Source organism: Armigeres subalbatus, chromosome 1 (assembly GCF_024139115.2).
Source record: "Armigeres subalbatus isolate Guangzhou_Male chromosome 1, GZ_Asu_2, whole genome shotgun sequence".
Lineage (NCBI taxonomy): Eukaryota > Metazoa > Arthropoda > Insecta > Diptera > Culicidae > Armigeres > Armigeres subalbatus.
In genome coordinates, this window is record NC_085139.1 from 34,116,783 (window position 1) to 34,139,750 (window position 22,968).

The following is a 22,968-nucleotide window of genomic DNA, read 5'->3' on the forward strand; positions in this document are numbered from 1 at the left end:
TAAAACTATCATTTAAGTTGTAAATTCAATCACTTCACAATTTTCACTTTCCATATTTTTTTAGTTTTATTTTTCACCATCTAGTTTTTGACTTTGGTAATTGATCTAGATAATCGATTTTTACAGCTAAAGTTATCATGTTCACTTAAAAGGTAACCTGTTAAAACACAAAACACAAAAGTCGCAAACATGTTGGGAAAAGCATTCCGACGGCATCAAATTTTGTCTGGCTGTACAACAAACGTCTCGGATGTATTCGGCGCTCGACAATCCACAACTATTCGTGCGTATGTCCGGGTACGAATTCAGCTGGTTTAAAATAAATGTTTTTGTTGAGAAAAATTGTATTTGAGCATTATTTTTTTACTTACCTTGTAACAAAATCTGTTGACAATATATTGTTTCACTATTATTGAATCATTTGAAAATTTTAATCAGCCGGTGGTAAGCGAATCGCGAATAAACGAAGCGAATCGCCATATTCCTTTTTTCAACTGCGACACGTCTTTAGAGTTTTTTTTTCACAATGAATAATAAATGAAATTCATAAGCGCTCTCTTTATGATTGCTATACGTTTCTGTTCGCCGATTCATACAACGTTTATCATAAGTGCTCTTATGGCAATCATGATGTTGAAATATGAAAAGCTGGTTGGTATCTTATGAAGTTTATTCGCAATCAAGATTTGTCTTATGAGTTTTTCACATCAAGAGTAATGATGAAAATCATAAGACATTTCGTATGTTTTAATTTATTTATCCAGCTTTTCACGCTTGCTATAAATTTACAAGGGATGAATCGAATTTGACAAATGCTGTGAACATATATTTTTTTGTAATATCTTGGTAGCCATGAAGTGAGGTTTCGATTTTCCCGTTACCTACGAGATTTGTTGATTTGTTATTTACAATCAACGAGGAATTTCACCCATTATCATTTCTTAAATATTGCTAATAGTTCTTCTTTTTCAGGCATTTTATTTGTTTAAAAGAGAAATAAGAAGACGAAATGTTCCAGTATGGATTGATCAGCGTTGTTTTCAGCGATGTTAGTAACGGATTATTGGTTTCGACTATCGTATCAAAAATTAAGGTCGTCAATTGCAGCAGTGAACGATGTCCGTCCACAATTCTGAATCGTGCTTGTTTATCCAGCTTTCCACGCTCGGTAATGGCGGCTTGTCGGTGTGCAAAAATCAATCGGTCGCTGTACTGTTTGACACTAGCTGGAGGAAAACTCACTGCCGAAAAGGCCTTTTTTCCCCTCCCCTCACCAAGGAACGTCAGTGGGCTTTCCTCCAGCTAGTGTCAAACAGTACAGTGACGAATTGATTTTTACACACCGATAAGCCGCCATTACCGAGCGTGGAAAGCTGGATAATAATGAACATTGTATGATGTTGTCCTTCTTTTTTAGAATTCGACGCCACCACCTGTTATACATTTTTGTGTAAACCCTTCTGCAGACGGTGCTAAAGCTTTTCGACTACTGTAACATATTTATACATGTATAGAATCATGATGCATAGGGACGGTACACAGATTTTGTTAGGGTTTTCAATAAACATCCCTCACCCCTTCCTCCTCCGTTCTCAAACTAACTAATCAGGGTCCTCGGGTACGTTTTACATACACGTCATCTACACACTTAATTTTTTTCGCCGAGGCCGGCAAAATAAATTACCGAGAATCCAACAGCTGATATCTCGGTAAAAATCTCGGTGAAAGTTCAGATTACCGATTGGTCGTAAAATGTGCGTAACCACCCATCTGTCAAAAATTGCCATTCAGTTCGGTAGTTTATTGCCGACTAGATCGGTAATGTGCTTTGCCGAAATTCAGTAAATCTTTATTTTTATTTACTTTCAGATAGATCAAAATTAAAAAAATAAAAGCGTCAGTTCATATGAGAAATAAATATATTTTGGGCGTTTTTTATTGCTGTCCATATTTATAAATCGAATCAATTCTGATATGTTCGAACACCAGAATAACTTTCAAAACTGTAGCGTAGTAGGAAATTTATGCGTTATTCGCAGCCATCTAACAGCACCATTCCGCGATACCACATAGATATCTCTGTTCCTAAATGTGGTAATATGCTTAGTCCAAACTCCGATGTCCGAAGTCTTGCGCGGGTGGAAGTCTGTAACAATTGCTTGTGTTCTTATGGGCTTCCTAAAAATAAATATACATGTAATTTTATTATGTTTAGTATTGAAGAAAGCTTATTATGTTGATTGAATCTTTATAAATAATGAATTGCGTTAGTATAAAGTGGTATAAGTAAAGATAATTTAACTAGATAAAATGCTTACCAAGAGAATTGAAGATGATCACGTGTTTTCTGATGACAGATCGCGATATAGGTTTATACTTTTGACAGTTGAGTTTGCCGAGATTCGGATAAATTCCAGATTACCGACAATGGCAAACTTGACTGCCGAGTTTCGGTAACTTGTGTAAACGTCATATTTATTAACGAGATATCAGTTAAAATTAACTTTAACGATCATGTTCGTCAATTTATTTTACCGAGGAAAAAATTGTCGATTAAGTGTGTAATTCATTAAAAAAATAGTGGTACGAGTCAGGTGAGCTGTGTCTCTTCTATTTCTGGTAGAATGTGGATGCGAGAAAAATGTTCACCTAATTTAAATCTTTACCACATGAGCCCTTTCGTGCATATTGCATCTCATAAATTCAAGATTTTTCATTAGCCTTTAAAGTCGACACATTATGGTTTAGATGAGAAATTAATTAGAATCGAGTGACTATATCCGAATCCCCAAAATCATAGATTTTCCACTTAAGATATTATTTTCACGGGGTTTCTGATGGTTCAGGTCTTCCGCAAAACCACGCAAAGACCCGAACAAATAACTGCGCGAATTATGCAGCAGTGTTGTAACGTTATATATCATAATGATGTGGAACACGCGTGTATTACACATATAAATAAAATAGGGACGCCCAATTGCAATTGTTCCAAACGCCTGCAAACTTATATTTTGATAGCCATCTAAAAGAACTGAAAATTAAATTATTAAAATGTAATTATATTAATGAAATATCAAACCAAGTTTTAAAAACATTCTCGAACGTAAGTTTTATAATGACAGCTTAATGTTTTTAGCAGAAATTTCAAAGAGTCACCGATTGCTAAGATCCATCTTCAAAAATTATAGTGGACACATCATGTGTCAAAAGGGGTGATTCAAAGTATTATGGCTCCGGTTCGTAAAAACCTGGATAAATAACTTTTATGAACATCATAAGATATAAAAATGAATTTCTTAACAGGTCAGTAATTATCATAAGAGTCAGTAATGAAATTCGGTAAATTTTCCGCGCTTCATAAGATGATGCTTATGATGTTCCTTAGATAATTTAGTTGAGTGTACATATCTTGAATCTATATTGTCTCGCTTATCTTTTGTTGCGGCGGTCTTACACTCGAAGGCTCGACTGCGATGGTAAACATCAAGATAGCCACCGTGTTAAAAGATAGGCAGAATTTTCCCGCTCAAAACAAAACCACGCGCTTTTCGCGAAATGACAGCAGTGTTTGATTGTATGAGAGGCAACCGGAGTCACCGAGTACATGGAGAGTGTTTATCATGGCAAGTCCCCAAACATGTTGGGTACCTATCTGTCAAAACGTACTGATTTTTTCTTCGTTGACATTTAATGCCCTATCTTCGCCAGCAAAAGATGTTTCGCCAGTGACGACAGCGGCAGTCTTCCTCTATAGTTAGTACTTATATATACCTCTATTTTCTGAGGTGATAAACCACAAAGAAATCCACTGCTTGTCACTTTTATATCCAGCTTTCCACGCTCGGTAATGGCGGCTTGTCGGTATGTAAAAATCAATCGGTCACTGTACTTTTTGACACTAGCTGAAGGAAAACTCACTGGCGAAAAGGCCTTTCTTCCCTTCCCCTCGCCCAGGACCGCCAGTGAGCTTTCCTCCAGCTAGTGTCAAACAGTACAGTGACCGATTGATTTTTACACAGCGAAAAGCCGCCATTACCAAGCGTGGAAAGCTGGATAAAAGAGGGGAAGTCGACGAAGAAAATCTTCTTTTGCGACATTCGCCTTTATTCCAGATAGGGCAGATAGAGCTTGAATTATTCGCAAATGTCCATTCCCTCGGAGCTGCGACTCTCCGCTCTCCAACCAAATAAAAGTCTACACAGAAGTCATTGGTTGTTCCGTCATCTCCTTTCTTTCATCAAAACGAAAGGAAAGTACGAAAGAGTCATCGCAGTGCTGATTGTCGTCTGGTCTGGTGGCGTAAAAAAGTCAAGTGGCAGCGAAGAAAGTGACCCGCAGTTTCTTCGAGTTCGCAGTTGCAGAGAGAAAAGACGTATAGAACCCAGTGGTGGAACTAAAATTGTGCTGTAATATATCGTGTTTCCGATCCTGTGGTGGCTGCGGAACGATGAGCGACTTCCTGAAATCGGCGATAAACTACTTCAACGCTGGTGGCCCCGGAAGCGTCGGCCAGGACAACGAATTCGTCGGCCAGATCGTGGAAATATCGAACGTGAAGCTGCGGATCAAGCGCGTTATCGCCGAAGGTGGGTGTCTGTCGGGCGAGTTATGCTCCCAAAGGGGGCTGCCGCCAACGCAAAATTCGATTTCCTCCCTCGTATCGGGTGACGGAGCTCTGAGGGAAAAGCAGATTTTTATCGCTTTTGTAATTCGATATTCTGCGATTTATGGGTGGAGTAATGCGAAGCGAAGGGAGGTGGACGTGGAAATGGGTCAATACGATGGGATTCCCTTTCCGTGATTCAATTTCTTTGCTGTTTTCTAAAAGGGGCGGTGGGGCGGGTTGAGCATGAAAAATGAAGATTCTTTTCGTTCCTGACACATTACGGTTTTTTGTTCGTAGAAATGTCAAAAGTTTATGCGGAGTTCAGAGAATGTGTAGAGATTCTCGCAATTCGGCTCTCTGTTTTTGTCGTTTTGTTGGTTACTTTGTTTCTCCGATTTTCAATTTATGCTGGCAATGATTTATCATTGGGAATAGAAACATAACGCAGGGCTAGTATTGGATGGTTGAATTAGTTTAATAACAAACTGCTAGTACATTGAGGTATAAGTTTTTATGCAAATTTTGGAATCTATTTATTATATATTTATTTTCTACTCTTGATTTTAAATTTTTTGATGTTTTAAATTCGAGGCCAATCAAATTAAAATTGAACTCCATTTGCTTGGGATTGATTCCAGGATTTATTAAAATATTTTTTTTCAACAATCCATTTCAGGAGGGTTCGCATTCGTGTTTGTCGCGCAGGATGTCCAGTCCGGAAACGAGTACGCCCTGAAGCGGCTACTTGGTGCCGACAAGGAGGAATGTAACAACATAATACGCGAGATCAGCACCCTAAAACAGGTTTCCGGCCACCCGAACATAATAAAATTTATTGCGGCGACCTTCATCGATCGGACGCAGAATGCTGCCGCTAAGAGGGCAGAATACCTACTGGTCACGGAACTGTGCAAAGGAGGGTCACTGTACGACTGCCTGGAGAAAGATTTGACTCCGGACACGGTGTTGCGGGTTTTCTACCAGGCCACGAAAGCAGTTGCACATCTGCATACGCAATCGACACCGATTAATCATAGAGATATTAAGGTCCCTTGAGTAATTCTTTATTTTTTAATAATCAAAATCTAATACTGACGTCAAATTTTAGATAGAAAATTTCCTTATCGGAAGTGATGGCCAGTTAAAGTTGTGTGATTTCGGATCGGCTTCGACCGATACCTATGCGCCGGACGCAAGTTGGAATGCCCACCAGCGGGACATGTTGGAAGATCATCTTGGCCGATGTACGACGCCAATGTACCGAGCACCGGAACAGTTGGATACCTGGGCCAACTACCCGATCGGAATCAAGACGGACGTGTGGGCTTTGGGCTGTGTTCTGTTTTGCCTGTGCTACCGGAAGCACCCGTTCGAGGACTCTGCCAAGCTGAGAATTATCAATGCAAACTACACCATTCCGAACGATTCGCGGTATGCGTGTTTCAATGAGATTATTAAAGGCTGCTTCCAGGTTGACCCTTTGAAGAGATTCGACGTATCAATGATACTGGAACGACTGGCAGCCATAGCGGAGACGAAGGGCTGGCCACTGAAAGGGCCATTGGTATTGGATGGTAAGCCATTGAACACACCGCCGAATGGTTCCACACCCAATCTTAGTCCTATACACCACCCGGATGTAGCTGCGGCAAATCACCATCCTCCTCAGCGACCAGCTCCTCCGAGACCAACACCTCCAGTCGGTTCCAATGCCGGTCCGCCCCAAGAAAGAAGAAACCCTCAACGTCCACCGGATCCAGTTCGGCCTGCTCCTCCAGTCGTCGTTCCACCGGCACATCATTATCCGCATCCGCAGCCAATGGTAGGTGCTGCGGGTGGAGGAGGATTGTTCTCGTCGATCAAAGGAGGAGCTGGCAGCTTCCTGAAAAACCTTAAGGATACCTCTTCAAAGGTAATGCAAACCGTTCAGCAAAGTATCGCTCGTACGGATCTTGATATAAGCTACATCACACAACGGATTTTGGTCATGCCGTGCCCATCCGAAGGTCTAGAATCCACCTACCGGACAAACCACATTGAAGATGTGAAACTGTATCTGGAGAGCCGATTCCTTCCAACGAAGCTCAGTATTTATAACTTGGGACCTCGCAACTGTCCCAGATTGCCTCCTCCGGTTCGTACGGTCGAAGGCAGTTTCCTGTATTCTCCCGTTCCGGCATCCTACAAGGCGCCCACTTTGTCCGGATTGTACTCCTTGGCAGAGGACATGTACGGCTTCCTGAATGCGGATCCCAAAACCGTCATCGTCATCCAGAGTCCAGACTCTGGTAAAGCCTTGGCTGCAACAATGGTTTGCGCCTTGCTGGTGTACAGTCAGCTGGTAACGGAACCCGAAGATGCGATGCAAATCTTCGCTGTCAAACGAACTCCTCCGAACATGAGAGCTTCGGAACTAAGATATCTTTACTATTTGGGAGATATTGTCCGATCGGTTCCGCACTTACCGCATTACTTCCCTGTTACATTAGTTTCGGTCACCGCCAGTCCTGTTCCACGGATGACGAAAGCACGTGATGGCTGCCGAATCTTCGTCGAGGTGGCTGCGGGAGATCGAATCCTTTTCAGTACCCTTCAGGAGTACGATCGGATGCGAATGTACAATGTAACGGAAGGTAAGGTCACCCTCACCTTGAATGTGACCGTTTGTGGGGATGTTACGGTTTCTCTGTATCATGCCAGAAATGCTCTTGGAGGCATGGGGCGGCCACAAGGTCTGAAAATATGTCAATTCCAGTTCAATACGGGCTACATTCCAGAAGAGGAAACTCTCATCAACTTTAGCAAAAATGAACTAGACGAAGTTCCGGATGTTGAACATGTTCCGCACGGTTTCCATGTAGGGCTTTCCGTATTCGTCGGAGACTCGGAACGTCCTCCGTCGAATCAACCACCTTGGATCCCAGCTAAACCTCAAAGGGATCCAAAAATACTTTTTGCTTCCCAGCTAGAATATGAAGAAAATGTAGACAACTTCATTTCTAAGCCGAATGCTTCCAAGCCAGCAACTGCTCCCAGTCGACCGCCTCCAAGACCAGCACCACCATCGCCGCAACCCACGAGAGCTAATCCCTCTCCTCCAGTAGCAACGGAGGTACCTCCAAACGTCCAAAACGATGCCGATCTTCTTAATCTGAACAATGCTAGTCAAAAGAATCCGGAACAGTCTGCACCCGAACCAAGTGAAGCTACATTTGATCTGTTGGGAGGATTCGCTCCCCCCGTAATCGAATCGTCCAAATCCAACACTAAACCCGAAGCTGCCGCTGGTCTGGACGACATATTTGGCACACTTCCCAGCGGACCAACGCCGCTGCAGACAACCAAATCCAGCACCGATCTCAACGGACTCAATCTTAATTTCGACAACTTTGGAGGCATCGCTCAACCGGCCGCCGCTTCGAACGGCTCCACCGCACCCAACGGAGTAAACAACCAGTTCAACAACAGCTTTGGCTTCGATCCCTTCGCTAACATTAGTGCAAGTGCGTTCCACAACAGCCACCAGGCGCAAGCTCAAACACAGCCGCAACCAAGCCAACAGCCTCAACAACCTGCCAACAAGGACCCCTTCGCGGACATTGGTAATCTGGCTTCGAATTTGGGAAGTTCCGGCGGCTGGGGTGGTAAATCGGGTACCAACACGACACCCAGTCCTCGATCGACTCAGTTCTCTAGTCCGACACATCACTTGAGCGGTGCCAGTACGGCGAATCCTTCGCCGAGGGCACCATCGACCCCGATCCATCAACAACAGCAGCAGCAGCAGATGAGGAGTCCCAATGCTGACCCGCAGCGCCCCGACTACAGTCGGTCGCACTTTGACCAGCCGAAACCAGCGGCAGCGAGCAATGGGGGCAATGGCGGCCCGAAGGAGAAATCCGGTGATATCTTTGGCGATATTCTGGGTTCGCAGGGCTACTCGTTTGGAAGTTTGAAGAATCAGGGACCGAAGACGATTAACGATATGCGCAAAGAGGAGCAGATCAAGGAGATGGATCCCGAGAGGTTGAAGCTAATGGAATGGGTAAAATGGATTCAAATAATGATTATTATGGGAAATGTGTTGATAAAAATTATTTTATTTCCAGACGGAGGGTAAAAAGAATAACATTCGAGCGTTACTCTGTACGGTTCATACGATACTGTGGCCAGGCGCAAAGTGGACAAAGTGTGAAATGCATCAACTGGTCAGTGCTACGGATGTTAAGAAGACTTACAGAAAAGCGTGTCTTGCCGTGCATCCGGATAAGGTGAGTTGGCAAAAAATGCAGAAAAACAAATCGAACTTGTTGTGAATTTAGTTTTCTGTAAGTCGAACGACTTGAATTCCATCTTCTTGCACTCCGCTTCTTACAGAGGATGGTTTTTTCCCTGAAAAAAAGGCGGGTCTCCGCCGATCGTTCCGGTCCATAATCTCTTGTTGATTATTCGTTGGGTGAGTTTTTTTTCAAGCTGGCTTGTAGGGCCTCACGCCAAACCTCCAAAATTTCCGGTCGACTATTCTCCCTTGATTTCTGGTGGACCATGGTGCACAGTTTTGCTTAGAATCCCTGATAATCAGCCGCCCTTGACATGGAGAATAGATGCTCGATTAGATTTGCACCCTCGGAGAGGAGCAAACCCCCCTTCCCTGTCAGCGTACGACCGAAGTTCCCACCGGGGACCTTTCTTAAGGTAGCTCGTACTCCAGTCAGCACCACGGGGAGGTAGGGATACGAGCCTTTAGGTACCGCGTTAGGATACTCTGTAGTAGTGTGCAAATCTGGTCCTGTCGTCAGGTTCGGTTTAATGCTGAAGCTGACTCAATTATGGTTCTGGCAGCGCGCATTTATGGACTTTGCTTTGGTTATTGCTATATATTTTGGATGTGAGGGCTGGCAATCTAGACATTCTACTCTCTAAGTAAGGCCGGGAGACACCGACCTGAAACGGCGAGTGGGCTAATGGCTAGGCTGTCTACCGTCCCGTGGTGGGCCTTGTAGCACGCCGTCCGATCATGCCACCCAGTTTGGCCAACTGGGTGGAAGTAGGCTCAGATGATAATTCCTGACTAGCCCTGATCATGATCTGAACAGGCAAGTGTCAACCCTCGCATGGCCTTCCTACTACCTCGGCAGGCATAGATAACCATGGGATCACAAAGGCGATTACTTCAGTGGGATTCGACGATAGCAGCAATTAGGACCCTATTAAGTTACTACAAAAATCAAGTGAAGCGTCCGACAACAAGGTTAATCCTTTTGCCAGGCCTTAGTGACCATAGGCCAACAGGGTAGGGGTCATAGAAGAGCTTGGTAAGGTAGAGGAACTTACTTTTACTTATGGATCCTGTACACCTCCGGTGCAAAGGGCCGACATGAAAGATCTCCATCATGAGCGTTGTCCAGCTATCGCTTCAAACTGTTGCTAGGTTAGATTTCGGTTGACTTTTATTACTCTATTGAGGCTTCGTCGCCATGAGCCTCTGGGTCTGCTTCTGCTGCGATGTCCCGCTGGGTCCCAGTCTAATGCTTGTTTACATATTTCGTTTCCACCCCTACGTAGAGTGTGGCCGACCCAGCCCCACTTCCGATCCCGAATTTCTGTTGCTATCGGCCTCTAGTGACAAAGACGATGGAGCTCGTTGTTTGAGATCCAGTTGTGAGGCAACCAAGCCCGAATTATATACCACAGGCATCTGTTAATGAACACCTGCAGCCGTTGAGTGTTCTCCACTGATACACACCATGTTTCGCTAGCGTATAACAGCACAGATTTCACGTTAGAGTTGAAAATTCGTATTTTGGTGCGTTCACTTATCTGCCTGTTTTCCAGATATTTTTTAAATTAGCAAAGGCCGCCCTTGCTGTCTTAATCCGTGCCGTCCTTGCTGTATCTCAGCAACCTCAAAACGTCACTTTTACTGAGATCTCGGTAAAAATCATGTTTACTGAAAGCGGTGGCCACCTTGGGAAAATTAAGAAAAAATGCTGAGATCTCAGCAGAAAAAAAATAAGCGTGTAAAACGTCTGGGATGACCTTATGCAACATCGGTATGGAGGTCCCTGCTAGAGGCCAGGAACGAAAGATCCGCCTACTTACTGAAGATAAGGAGTTGGCAGTGAGCCAGACTAAGGTCTGTAGTTGCATAAATCCGGACACCTTTAAATAACTGTAACTTTTGAAATATTGCACGTAGGAGTGAAAAATTTCACTGAGGTATAGCTGGGAGCCTATGATGAAAAAAAAATATTGGTGTTAACATTCCATATTTAGTGTTCAAGATGGCGACGAATGAGTACGAACGTAAGGTAAATCCTGATTTGTCAATACTTGCAAATAAATTGAATTTGGCTAAATCCACTGTTCACGATGTGCTCAAATCATTTTCAGAACGTTTGACAGTTGAGAGAACCGAGAAGCAATAAAAACTCCCAAAAAATACCTTGTGTTGCAAGCAATTTGCACGTGTGGTAAAAAAAAAAATCTTTCGTCACAGTAGGTATAATCAACAAGGAGATTTATCAACAAAAGTTCCTGCAGAAGCGATTGCTATCCTTCATAAAAAGCCACAAAGACAACCCTTTGTTTTTGCCCGATTTGGCATCATGTCATTATGCTTTTTGCAGTAGAAGAGGACCTGAGGGCGCTCAATGTTTAGGGCGACTGGAAGCGATTGGCCCACGATCGAGTCCAGTGGAGAAGGATACTCCATTCGGCGTAGGTTCATCCAAGAGCTGTAGCCCATCAAGTATCAAGTATCATTATGCCAAAACTGTGACGGATTGGTACGAGTCAACTCACGTGAACATTGTACTAAAAACCAGGGGCGTCGCGTGGAATAATTGGGAACCTGTTCAAAAATGTTCAATAATCAAATAACATTCTTATTAACCCTTATGCTACGTTTTGACATGGCAAGTGAATTGAACAACTCAGTTGAATTCAATTGACTTGCCAAAAGTTGAACATGTTCAACTTTCTTTTCGTTCAAGTGAATTGAATTAAGGTGTTTACACGTTCAGTTCGCGTTCGATTCAAGCGACTTGCTCAATTCACTTGCCTTGTCTAAACGTAGCATTAAGCACGTGCGCGGTCCTGAAACGCCCGTGCAGGCTCGCTCGTATGAGGTTTTTTCGTTAGTGTTGTACACTAGTGGTTTGAGAGGTGGGGCGCCACTCGTCGCGAGCACGCTTTGTTTCCAAAGGCAACGTTCTTGCACCAAGTGGTGCCCTACCTAATAACATATTACTGGCTTCACCAGTGACCATCGGAAAAATATCTTTATAAAGCTCACTTTTCGTTGTTGGCCGTTAGCAAGGGAAAAGCATCATGCAACCATCCGTATCATGTGTAGTTTTGAATTCCGCGCATAGTTGAAGCGACAGAAAAATATGTCTTTTGCTCGTTCAAATTTGAATTTGAACGAGTTGCAACGAAATGTGAGAAGGCGTCGATATTATGCTCGCAGTGTGTTGCAGCGCTTCGTTCCCAAACAGACGAGCATGGAGAAAATTTTCCTCAAAATTCTCTCTCATATTTCTTTTTCATTCACGTCGTAAACTTGAACGAACTGCGACGCCGTTTTGTTGCAAGTTTGTTGCATCGCTTCGTGTTCTACATGTAGGCAGACAGAGACAAAAAAAAACACGTGTTTTGATGCAGGATTGTCTTTTTGTGCATTGGAATGATACAAACAACCAAACGCCTGAATACAAAAAGGAAAGCTACTTATTTGCCTATGTTTCAAATTTGTGGACTGGTTCAGAAACAAAATTGAACGTACCTGTTGCAACAGCTCTGTTTTCTGCCAACAAGTGCAACTATGTTTTTGAACAAAAGATCAAAATATAATCTTCATTAGTTTGCTTACCTGTGCAATGAACAGGTTGAACAGGCCGACAAGACGCCACTGCTAAAAACCGCAAATCCGCCAAATTGTCCAGAATTACGTCCTATCGAGAAATGTTGGGCTCTGATGAAGCGGATGCTTTCTGGAAAGAAACAAGGAGTCAAAGATATCAAACACTTCCATCAAATTCGGACAAAGACGGCCGCCACGATATCTGAAGAATTTGTGCAAACTCTTATGGATGGAGTTAAGCGCAAAGTTCGATTTTTTTTAAAAATACCGAATATAGTTATATTATGGCTTCGTGAATTGCTAAATCATATCCTACGAATCTGATATAAACAAGTACAACTGAAATGTTATGCGAAATTTACGTTTTATGTATGTTTTGAGGTGTCCGGATTATTGTTGATACAGACCTTACGGAGGCTAGGAAGGAGGAAAATTGGAAATTCGGCTCCTTACTGAGGAAAAACAGACTGTAGAACTCCAAAGACGCAGGGCCGTCATTGGTACAACTCGTAAGCACAATAAGGTCGGGTTTGCTAGCATATCAGAAAGGAGCTAGAGCCAATCCAGTATCACCGCAGCCAAAGGTCATTGGGCTCAAAGGCTAATTCCGAATGTATCGTGTTGTGTCAATAGAAAGCATGGTCAGATCAACTTCCACCTTACACACTGCCGTTCTACGGTTGTTTCTGAAAGGAAAATAAAATAAAAATTTTGATCAGCAACAAATATTTGGGTTAAATCTGTGTTCAAATTAATTTTGTGGATTGTTAGAAAAGCAATACCAATAACTATGATGAGGTAATATACTGCTTTACTTACTTTATTGCTAAGATCTCCAAGCTAAAAACATCGATTTAATTTGAATTACTTTAAAAAACAGAATTGTGTATTTCCTTGCTTAATTTTGCGATAATTTGAAAAGCTAGCGCATGAGATGAGTCTCATGGGACGTACATTGAGACACGCTCACTCGATTATTTTATCTCGCTAGCTAGCAAGAAATTGAATACAATCGCTTCGAAAACTATTTCGACCACACATCCGCCGCAGTGGAAGCAAGAATCATGCGACAGCCGATTATTCAGGTTGCCCCCCCAGCACAAGTTGTCATACACCAGCAGCCACTGAAAGCACCGATCCCGACTTTCGATGGTGAGTACACAAAGTGGCCAAAATTCAAAGCCATGTTTCAGGATGTGATGGCACAATCCCGCGATTCGGATGCCATCAAGCTCTACCACCTGGACAAGGCACTGGTCGGAGCGGCAGCAGGTGTATTCGATGCAAAGACGATACACGAAGGCAACTACGCGCAGGCATGGGCAATCCTAACAGAACGTTACGAGAATCAACGTGTAATTGTGGAGACACACATCCGAGGTCTCCTATCCCTAAGGAGAATGACATCCGAATCCCACCGAGAACTGCGATCCCTGCCTGACAAATGTATCAACCACGTCGAGAGTCTGGAGTACTTGAACCAGGAGTTGAAGGGTGTATCAGAGTTGATGATTGTCTATCTGTTGACTGCAGCTCTAGACAAGTCGACACGTAAGCAATGGGAACAATCTCTGAAACCAGGGAAGTTGCCAGAATATCGCCCCACGATCGCCTTTCTAAAGTCGCAGTGTCAAGTGCTGGAGAGGTGCGAAGCTGCTTGCTTGTCGTCATCAACGAGGCCAGCACCGAAACAGCAGATTCAGATTCCAAGGGCTAAGGTTGTTAACCAGCGATCACACACAGCGACAACGAATGCCGAAAATTTCAACGAGGAATGTGATTTCAATTATGTCGAGTGCTGAAAAGTTCGAGAAAGTACGCGCGGCAGGTATATGCTTTAACTGCCTCCGAAAGGGACATCACTCTAATGCCTGCTTTTCATTAAAGACGTGCCAGAAATGTCAAAAACGACACTACACGCAACTGCATGACGACACTACGAACCAGCTGGAGTCTAAAACCATTATCGACTGACTAAGTTTTTTTTTTTAATTCTTCATTAAGGTGTTTAAAAAAACGCAACGACTGAGTCGAGAACTGCGGCTCTCGGAACGATATCGACGTCCTCATTGTGTATTCCACAGGAACAAGATTCGTCAGAGAATGTAACGACAACATGCTACCTGAGCAACGACCACGCTCCGAAAACAGTGCTACTGCTAACTGCAGTACTTCTAGCGACCGACCGAGACAACCGAATCCATCAGTGCAGAGCCCTTCTGGACAGTGGATCCCAAGCGAACTTCATTACCGAAAGCATGGCCAACACTCTTGGACTGGAAAAGCAGCGTGCTAATGTCCCCATATCTGGCATCAACAATGTCAGAAGTTTGGCACGAGACAAGGTGGAAATTCATTTTCAATCCCGAGGCAGTGATTTTCGTGCGGCAGTTGAATGCCTGGTGACCCCAAAGGTCACTGGAATAATCCCGACAACAAACATCGATGTCACTGATTGGGTAATCTCAGATGGTATTCAACTAGCCGATCCGTCGTTCTTCAAATCCAACAAAGTTGATATGCTGATTGGTGCAGAGTTGTTCTTTGCACTGATGAAACCAGGACACATCACACTCGATGACGATCTTCCCGAGCTACGAAACTCGCACCTAGGATGGCTAGTAACTGGTGCTTACCGGCCAACACGAAAAGAAGCAGCGATCCAGTATTCCCTTGTTGCATCTCTCGATTCTGTCGAACAAATGATTCGCCAATTCTAGGAAATTGAAGAAGTTCCGAATGCTGCCACTACTTCGAACGAATAACAACGATGTGAAGACCATTTTACATCAACACACTTCCGGACAACAGTGGACGATTTGTGGTTCGATTACCGCTCAAAGAGAACGCCAATCAGATGGACAGCTCCCGAAATCAAGCAGTGCGACGCTTTTTCATGTTAGAAAATCGGCTACAGCGTAACCCCGGACTGAAAGCGCAATATGTGGACTTCATCCGAGAGTATCTACAACTCGGTCATTGTCGAGAGGTAAATGTGGTCGACGACGATACGAATATCAAGCCGTATTATTTGCCACATCATGCGGTACTTCGTCCTGGAAGCTTGTCGACAAAATGTCGGGTTGTTTTCGACGCAAGCGCTAAATCTGCTCCAACGAATCTGTCGCTCAACGATGTGCTGCTGATAGGTCCAGTAGTTCAAAGCGACATCGTCTCCATCATGCTTCGCTTTCGACTACACCAGATTGTTTTCTCGGCGGACCAAGATGTACCGTCAGATTAATGTTCACCCCGACGACACACACAAGCAGCGTATATATTGGGGGGAAAATCCGAACGATCCGCTGAAAATTCTGGAGCTACTGTCCGTCACTTACGGTATTGTCTATCCGGAACAAATTTAAATCGCTTTTTATACCGAAGTTGGAATTTTCTCCAGATACAGGCAACTTTACCAACTTCGGAAGTAGTGCGCTGGATTCGCCTAAAGATGCGCTAAACAACGCATCGACTAGTTTGACAAATAAAAGTTCGGTTCGGAAGCCCCGACTTCCGAATTCTAACTTGGTGCTACGCCGACAATACTGCTTCATCGCCTTTCCAAGCCACTCGATGCCTGGTGCAGCTGGCCAACGAAGAAGAAGCGACATTCCCGGTAGCAGCAAATATCATCAAGTCTGACTGTTATTTTGACGACGTCTTATCAGGGACTGCTACGATCGACGATGCTATCGAAACACAACTCCAGCTACAATTGATGTTAACTCGTGGTGGATTCCCAATTCACAAGTGGTGCTCCAATTCACCCGAGCTACTTGCACGTATTCCGGAAGACGAAAGAGAAAACTGTCAAAACGCACGCAAACGTATTCATTGTGTTTGACCCTAAACGCTGAAACCGCTTGCAGATCGCCATGTCAACAATGTCATCAAGGTTCTCGGTCTACTGTGGGAGTTAATCGGGAGCTACGAGGCGTATTTTCTACTCGGAGGTAGCGAAACACTACCATCCGCTAGGATGATTCGCACCTTCCATCCTTTTAGCAAAGCTACTGGTACAACGCTTATGGCAATGTAAACTGGATTGGAATGAACCCGTTGACGATAAAACACAAATGGAATGGAACAACCTCAAGACCGAGCTCCCTCAACTGATGAAGGTAAATATCCCTCGCCAAGTAACCTTTCGTGGTGCTGTTTGTTACGAGCTGCACGGATTTGCTGATGCGTCTAATGCGGCATACGGAGCTTGCGTTTACATCCAAAGCATATTGGAATCCAGACTGCTAATCAGCAAATCGAAGGTGGCACCACTCCGAGCACTTACGATTCCACGCAAGGAATTGTGCGCATCATTATTACTCGTTCGTCTGGTCTGCAGGATGCTGCCAGCCCTCAGCATCAACAAACGAAAGGTAGTGTTATATTCGGACAGCGAAATAGTTTTGGCGTGGCTAAAAAAGCATCCTTATCAGCTACAAACATTCGTATATAATCGTGTAAGCAGGATTCAAGCCAACTCCGATGGACTTCTTTGGAATTATGTTCGTTCCCAACACAACCCAGCGGACATTGCATCTCATGGGATGCTTCCATGCGAGCTTATGGTTAGCGAACTGTTCTGTACTGGTGGCAAGTATATCAACTCACCGGTTACTAGTCTTGAGGTGGCGAATGATGTGCTCTACGAGGATCTACCGGAACTGAAGGCCAATGTAGCAGCAATGCCGGCGCTCATCGAAGAGCAGCTGGAAATATTTGAAACCTGCAGTTCTTTCCGACGGCTTCAACGAATAATCGCATGGGTAATGCGATTCTCGGACAACGCACGCAAGCCTAAAAAGGAGCGCATCACCAGAAGACATCTAATCGTGCAAGAACTTCGACGGTCGACGATGGCCATCGTACGCGTGGTTCAGCACATCGAACTACGCGATGAAATCCAGCGAGTGAAAACCAAAACGCTTTGCAAACGCATCGGAAATTTCAATCCGATCTACACCGATGATGGTGTGCTAAGGGTCGGTGGACGAATCAAGCATTCCAACTTATCCGACGAATCAAAGCACCAGCTGATTCTTCCGAACGCAAGTCCAGTCACACATCGCCTGATCCGAGAAATGCATCACGAACTTTTGTATGTTGGACCGGCTGGGCTTCTGTCTGCAATCAGACAGCAGTTTTGGTTGCTACGCTCTCGATCAACCATTCGACAGGTGACTAGGTCATGCGTGAAATGTTTTCGATCGAATCCAACAGGCGTTTCTCAGCGCATGGGCGATCTTCCAAAACAACGAGTGACACCATACCCCGTCTTCAGTATTACTGGTATGGACTATGCCGGACCGATGCTTGTGAAGCAAGGAACACATCGTCCAAAGGTGGTCAAAGCTTACATCGCGGTTTTCGTTTGTATGGCAACGAAGGCCGTACACTTGGAGTTGGTGTCCGATCTGACAACCGACGCATTTCTCGCCGCCTTGCAACGCTTCGTGAGCCGTAGGGGAATTGTTTCGCAAATTCATTCTGATAATGCGACTAATTTTCATAGTGCTAAAAACGAGCTTCACCATGTATTCGAGATGTTCCGGAACCAGCCTGACGTAGACAAGATCGTAAAGTTTTGCCACTTGAAAGAAATTGAGTGGCACTTCATTCCACCAGACTCACCCGAGTTCGGTGGCTTGTGGGAGGCTGCCGTAAAGAGTACTAAGGCACACTTGAAACGAGTAATAGAAAATAAAACGTTAAATTTTGAAGAAATGGTAACAATATTGTGCGAAATTGAGGCGGTTCTCAACTCGAGACCACTTTTCGCTATATCTGGAGAGCCAGCTGATCCAGAAGCGATTTCTCCAGCACACTTTTTGATTGGTCGCTCAATAACTGCCTTACCCGAACCAATCTATGAGGACATCAAGATCAGCCGGCTCAGCCGCTGGCAACATCTGCAGCTACTTCGAGAACAATTCTGGAGGGCTTGGTCTCGCGATTACTTGTGCAGCCTTTAACCGAGAAAGAAAAACTGGAACACCGCATCGAACGTTCGACCTGGGATGATCGTGCTTCTGCAGGACAAAAACCGACCTCCACTGCACTGGTCGTATCACCAAAGTCTATCCTGGTCCCGACAGTTTGGTCCGTGTTGTAGACGTTTTCAGCGAAGGCAAAACTTTCTCCCGATCCATTGCGAAGTTATTTGTTTTGTCCTTGAAGAAAACCAAAGCCAACCTGATCATCAATATTTTTTTGAACCGCGACGCTTCAACCGGGGGCAAGATGTTCCGTACGGAATTACTTTACCGTGTACTCCACAGTTGAGTCAGCCAACGCAAACGCTATAGAGCTTGCTGACGTTTAATCATCTTTCTATCAACGTTTAATCAAATCCTATCTTTCCTATGCGCTTGAAAGAGAAAGATGACTAAACGTCATCAACCCTTATGTATATATGCGTTTCAACAGGAAGCGAGAAGGACGAAAGAGGAAATTTAGAAACGGCGCCGCAACGGAAGGAGAAGAAAAATTTGAATCGTTTTTGCCTCCATTTTAAGGTTCCCCCAAACACACGCGACGCGACAGTCGCGACGCGACAGTCGCGACGCGATTCTATCGCTTGGCGACAGCGATTCTGTCGCCGTTGGTATGGAAGCGTAAATAGAACATTGCCTGCAGTGACCCAACGATAGAATCGCGGCGACTAGTTGTCGCTGTCGCGGCGATGAAATTGCTTAGGTCTGGGGGAGCCTTTATGCATCAATCTCAGTCCGACTACCGACGAAGCAACGAAGCTGCAGTAGAGGCAGTAGAGGCAGCACAGAGGAATAGTTGCATGTCAGTCACCAAGGTGAATAGCAACCCATACTTACTCAAGTATTCCAAGATTCGTCCTCAACCATTGTCGAGCTGCATGTGGAGTGCTGCATTAATATTTAGAGTAGCTGAGGGGCCCTCCCTAGCCGTGCGGTAAGACGCGCGTCTACAAAGCAAGACCATGCTGAGGGTGGCTGGGTTCGATTCCCGGTGCCGGTCTAGGCAATTTTCGGATTGGAAATTGTCTCGACTTCCCTGGGCATAAAAGTATCATCGTGCTAGCTGTAGACACTAGCCTCATGATATACGAATGCAAAAATGGTAACCTGGCTTAGAAACCTCGCAGTTAATAACTGTGGAAGTGCTTAATGAACACTAAGCTGCGAGGCGGCTCTGTCCCAGTGTGGGGATGTAATGCCAATAAGAAGAAGAAGAAGAAGAAGCTGGATACTTACCGTAAGTTGTTGAAAGACCCTCTCTCCGCTTTCGATAGGCCGAAACGACGGTGATGAGCGGAGACGGCAAGAGGCTGGACTAAATCGGACGAGTTGAAAGCGTCCAGCGCGTTCTGAGTTCCTAGAGGTAGGCCACATAGCTGAATTGTTGAGTGCAGAAAGTGGATCGACATCAGACGTCGGAGAAACCGAAACTTGATTGTACTTGCCTGTCGTCGCAGGCTGGAAGACCCCCGATCTGCAGCTAGCTTCAGAACCAGGACGACTAAGATAAGCGCAAGGAGCAGAATGCTGGATTGATTGTACGTTTATACTGCCGTCATACGCATATTTGTCCCATGTTTGCTGAGATTTCCTATGTACATGGGACAATTATGCGTAGAACGGCAGTATATATGGTGGGGTTCTGCCAAAACGCACCAAGAGGCTTTTTGCATGGGTTTTGATATTTTGTTCGGAAAACGGAAATCATTTCATATCAATTCATACCCAAATTTATTGCTCAGTTATGTGGTTGAGAGTTTTCCAATTAGATGTTTCATCAATGAAATCTGCTAAACGAAAGCTTGTGAGAAAAATAGGTAATTTTTTGTTGGTGCTTAGTGTGATTTGGCAGAACCTCGGCCATATGATTGTGCTCGTGAGCAACCAATCATATAAATTACTGAAGGACGAATAGCTATAAATCGAGTTCAGGTTTCCAAACATGATCATTTTGTATGATAATAATATTTATATTATTATGTTACGCTGATCCTTCAACGTTTATGATCTTCTTTATTTTATTGTTTTTTTGTTTTTCAGCACACTGGTACCGAGAACGAAAGCATGGCGAAGCTGATTTTCATGGAACTGAACAACGCATGGAGCGAGTTTGAGAATGACGCTACGCAACAAAATCTGTTTGCAAACTAACTTGTTCCACGTACGCTACTAACCAACCCTTTCCCTTAGACGTAAGTTAAGACAACGTTCAATGGTAAACCGTTCCGTTGAGTTCCGGTTCCAGTTTGTTTGCGGTAAGTTTTGTATGATTTACTTCTACTGCATAGCAAGAAGCGACTTTGTTATCCCATTAGATGAAGATAACGTTTTACGAATTTATGACTTGCATTTTTGGTCAGTTCGAAACTAGAACTTCTGATAGACTTTCAATTGAGGGTTGTTGCTGCTGGTTGCAAAGCCCTCGAATAATAGAATAGAATGCTGCTAGATATTGTGTATTCAAATTTAATTTTCCTGAAAAACGTGGTGATTGTTGACAATATATAAGATGTTTAACTAATTTCCATTAGCTACTGCGACCCACTTTTAAATTTTATTGGTTAAGACAGAAGGCAAGTGGACATGCTGAGCTTATTTTTCCATATCTTGAAATCAAGATATAATGCCAAAGGGTTTTTAAAATCTATTAGGTAGGAGGAGTCTACCAACTGAAGGAATGCCAGAATAATTAATTAAAATATTCCTAATGGTTAATAAAACTCTATCCTACAAAGATATAATCAACCCGATCTGCATGAAATTTCTTCTGGCTTTACCATCATCATTGAAAAATAATCAAGGTGATTTTCGATTCTGATGTTTAGTATTGGTTTACCAATAAGAGATCCAATTGTGTTTGGCACAAGCCATTCAAAGTCTATGTTTGACGCTGGCTTCCTAGGAAAGATATTGAATTGCCTTCTAGACTCAGCTTGAGACTTGACCAAGGAACTTTAAACTCTTGTTATTGCTTCGTTCAAATTCTGTTAGCAGTAATTTAATTGAGGCCGAAAAACGTTGAGATTATGCTAAATCAAAATAAAAATAACGGTAAAATTTAAATCAACAGAAATATACTTACGCATTCTCGGTGTTATTATAATTATATTATTACTACATGAATAACAAACCAACCAATTACAAGTAGCAATGTATAATAAACTAAACAAATATCAATTCAATAAAAAGCCTGTTGTTGAATATAAATGTAATAACAAAAAGAACTCTTTAAAATACACCACATATAGTAATAGCTGAATCAAAGATGCATAAAAGTTGAATTGCGTTCATGTGAGTCGTCGTCATCGGTGACCCTAATCGGATGATCGTGGTAAGAAAAGTTAATAGCGGAAATAAATCTGTGATTGATTTTAAGCAAGCGAGATTGTTGTTGAATAGGCGTGAAATATCGGAAACAAACACAGCGAACGGCAGATTAATACAGTGAGAGAGTTGATTTCATTTGCTCAGTTTAAAGTAATAAAACGTGTCTTACAAGAGGCGATTATTTTATTGTAAATATTTTCGAACCTATTACTTTATAATCTTAATTTGTACGGTATTCAAAATTTTCAGTTTCCTTCCATTTAGATTTACTTCAATCCAATTGATCTTTAAATGCTTTTCGTCTCAATGCAATCAATTGAATGGTTTGTATTATTCAGTTTAATAAACGTGATGTTTGCAGTGCATTCCCAAATCAAGAAATAAAATTAAAAAATAGCGTGGAAAAATTCACATCCACGACGTTGCAATCGAGTTTGAAAAGCTCCAGTGTATCCTATTGTGTTTTTTTTATACAAGTAAATACAAGACCGACTGCTGTAAACTTAATATACGATTATAGATGCTTACAATCTTGCGTTTGGTACGACGGTTACGGAAGAATAAAATGTTTGAGATTGTGTGAGTTGAGCTGACGTCGGAAGCGAAAAGAAGTGATTTGTACAGTAAAAACCCGAGGTCAAGTTATATTAAAAGAGACAAGGTAATAATTATGAACTCCTTTATTGCAATGAGTTTAAATTAGAACGCGAATAGGTTATTCAATAGATACAACAGACACATACTATTTATGAATGAAGGAATATATAATATAGTTGAAATATTATTATTGAATGAAAGCTGATAAATATTACTCGAAAATGCAAAACGCATCAGGGTTTTGATTATTTTGAACATATCCCAACGCACTATGAGGATTTCACTCATCCACGCATGGCCTCTGAGCACCTTTAGGGGTATATGGGGCCAACATAGAAGATGCTCACTTTCGCTTTGACCTGTGCCCATGTCATTCCTTTCGACTTCTTTTATTCTTTTGTTGAGGCTTCGTCGCCATGAGTCCACTGCTGCGACTTCCCGCCGGATTCCACTCCAGCGGTTGCTTGAAGATTTCGTGTCCGCTCTTTCGTAATGTGTGGACGACCCACCTCCATTTACAATCGCAAAGTTCTGTTGATATCAATTTTTGATGGCTTCGTTGATAGAGTTCAGCATTAAAC

General features: G+C 43.3%; 1 protein-coding gene across 1 annotated transcript; it reads left to right on the top strand.

Annotated features, from left to right (window-relative positions):
• Window positions 1–4,231: 4,231 nt before the first annotated feature.
• LOC134223846 (cyclin-G-associated kinase) lies at window positions 4,232–22,020 on the top strand. The gene is made up of 5 exons (XM_062703065.1): window positions 4,232–4,586; window positions 5,283–5,653; window positions 5,715–8,651; window positions 8,716–8,877; window positions 20,504–22,020. The coding sequence occupies exons 1-5, from the start codon at window positions 4,448–4,450 to the stop codon at window positions 20,612–20,614; spliced, it is 3,720 nt and encodes a 1,239-aa protein (XP_062559049.1). The 5' UTR covers window positions 4,232–4,447; the 3' UTR covers window positions 20,615–22,020.
• Window positions 22,021–22,968: the final 948 nt, after the last annotated feature.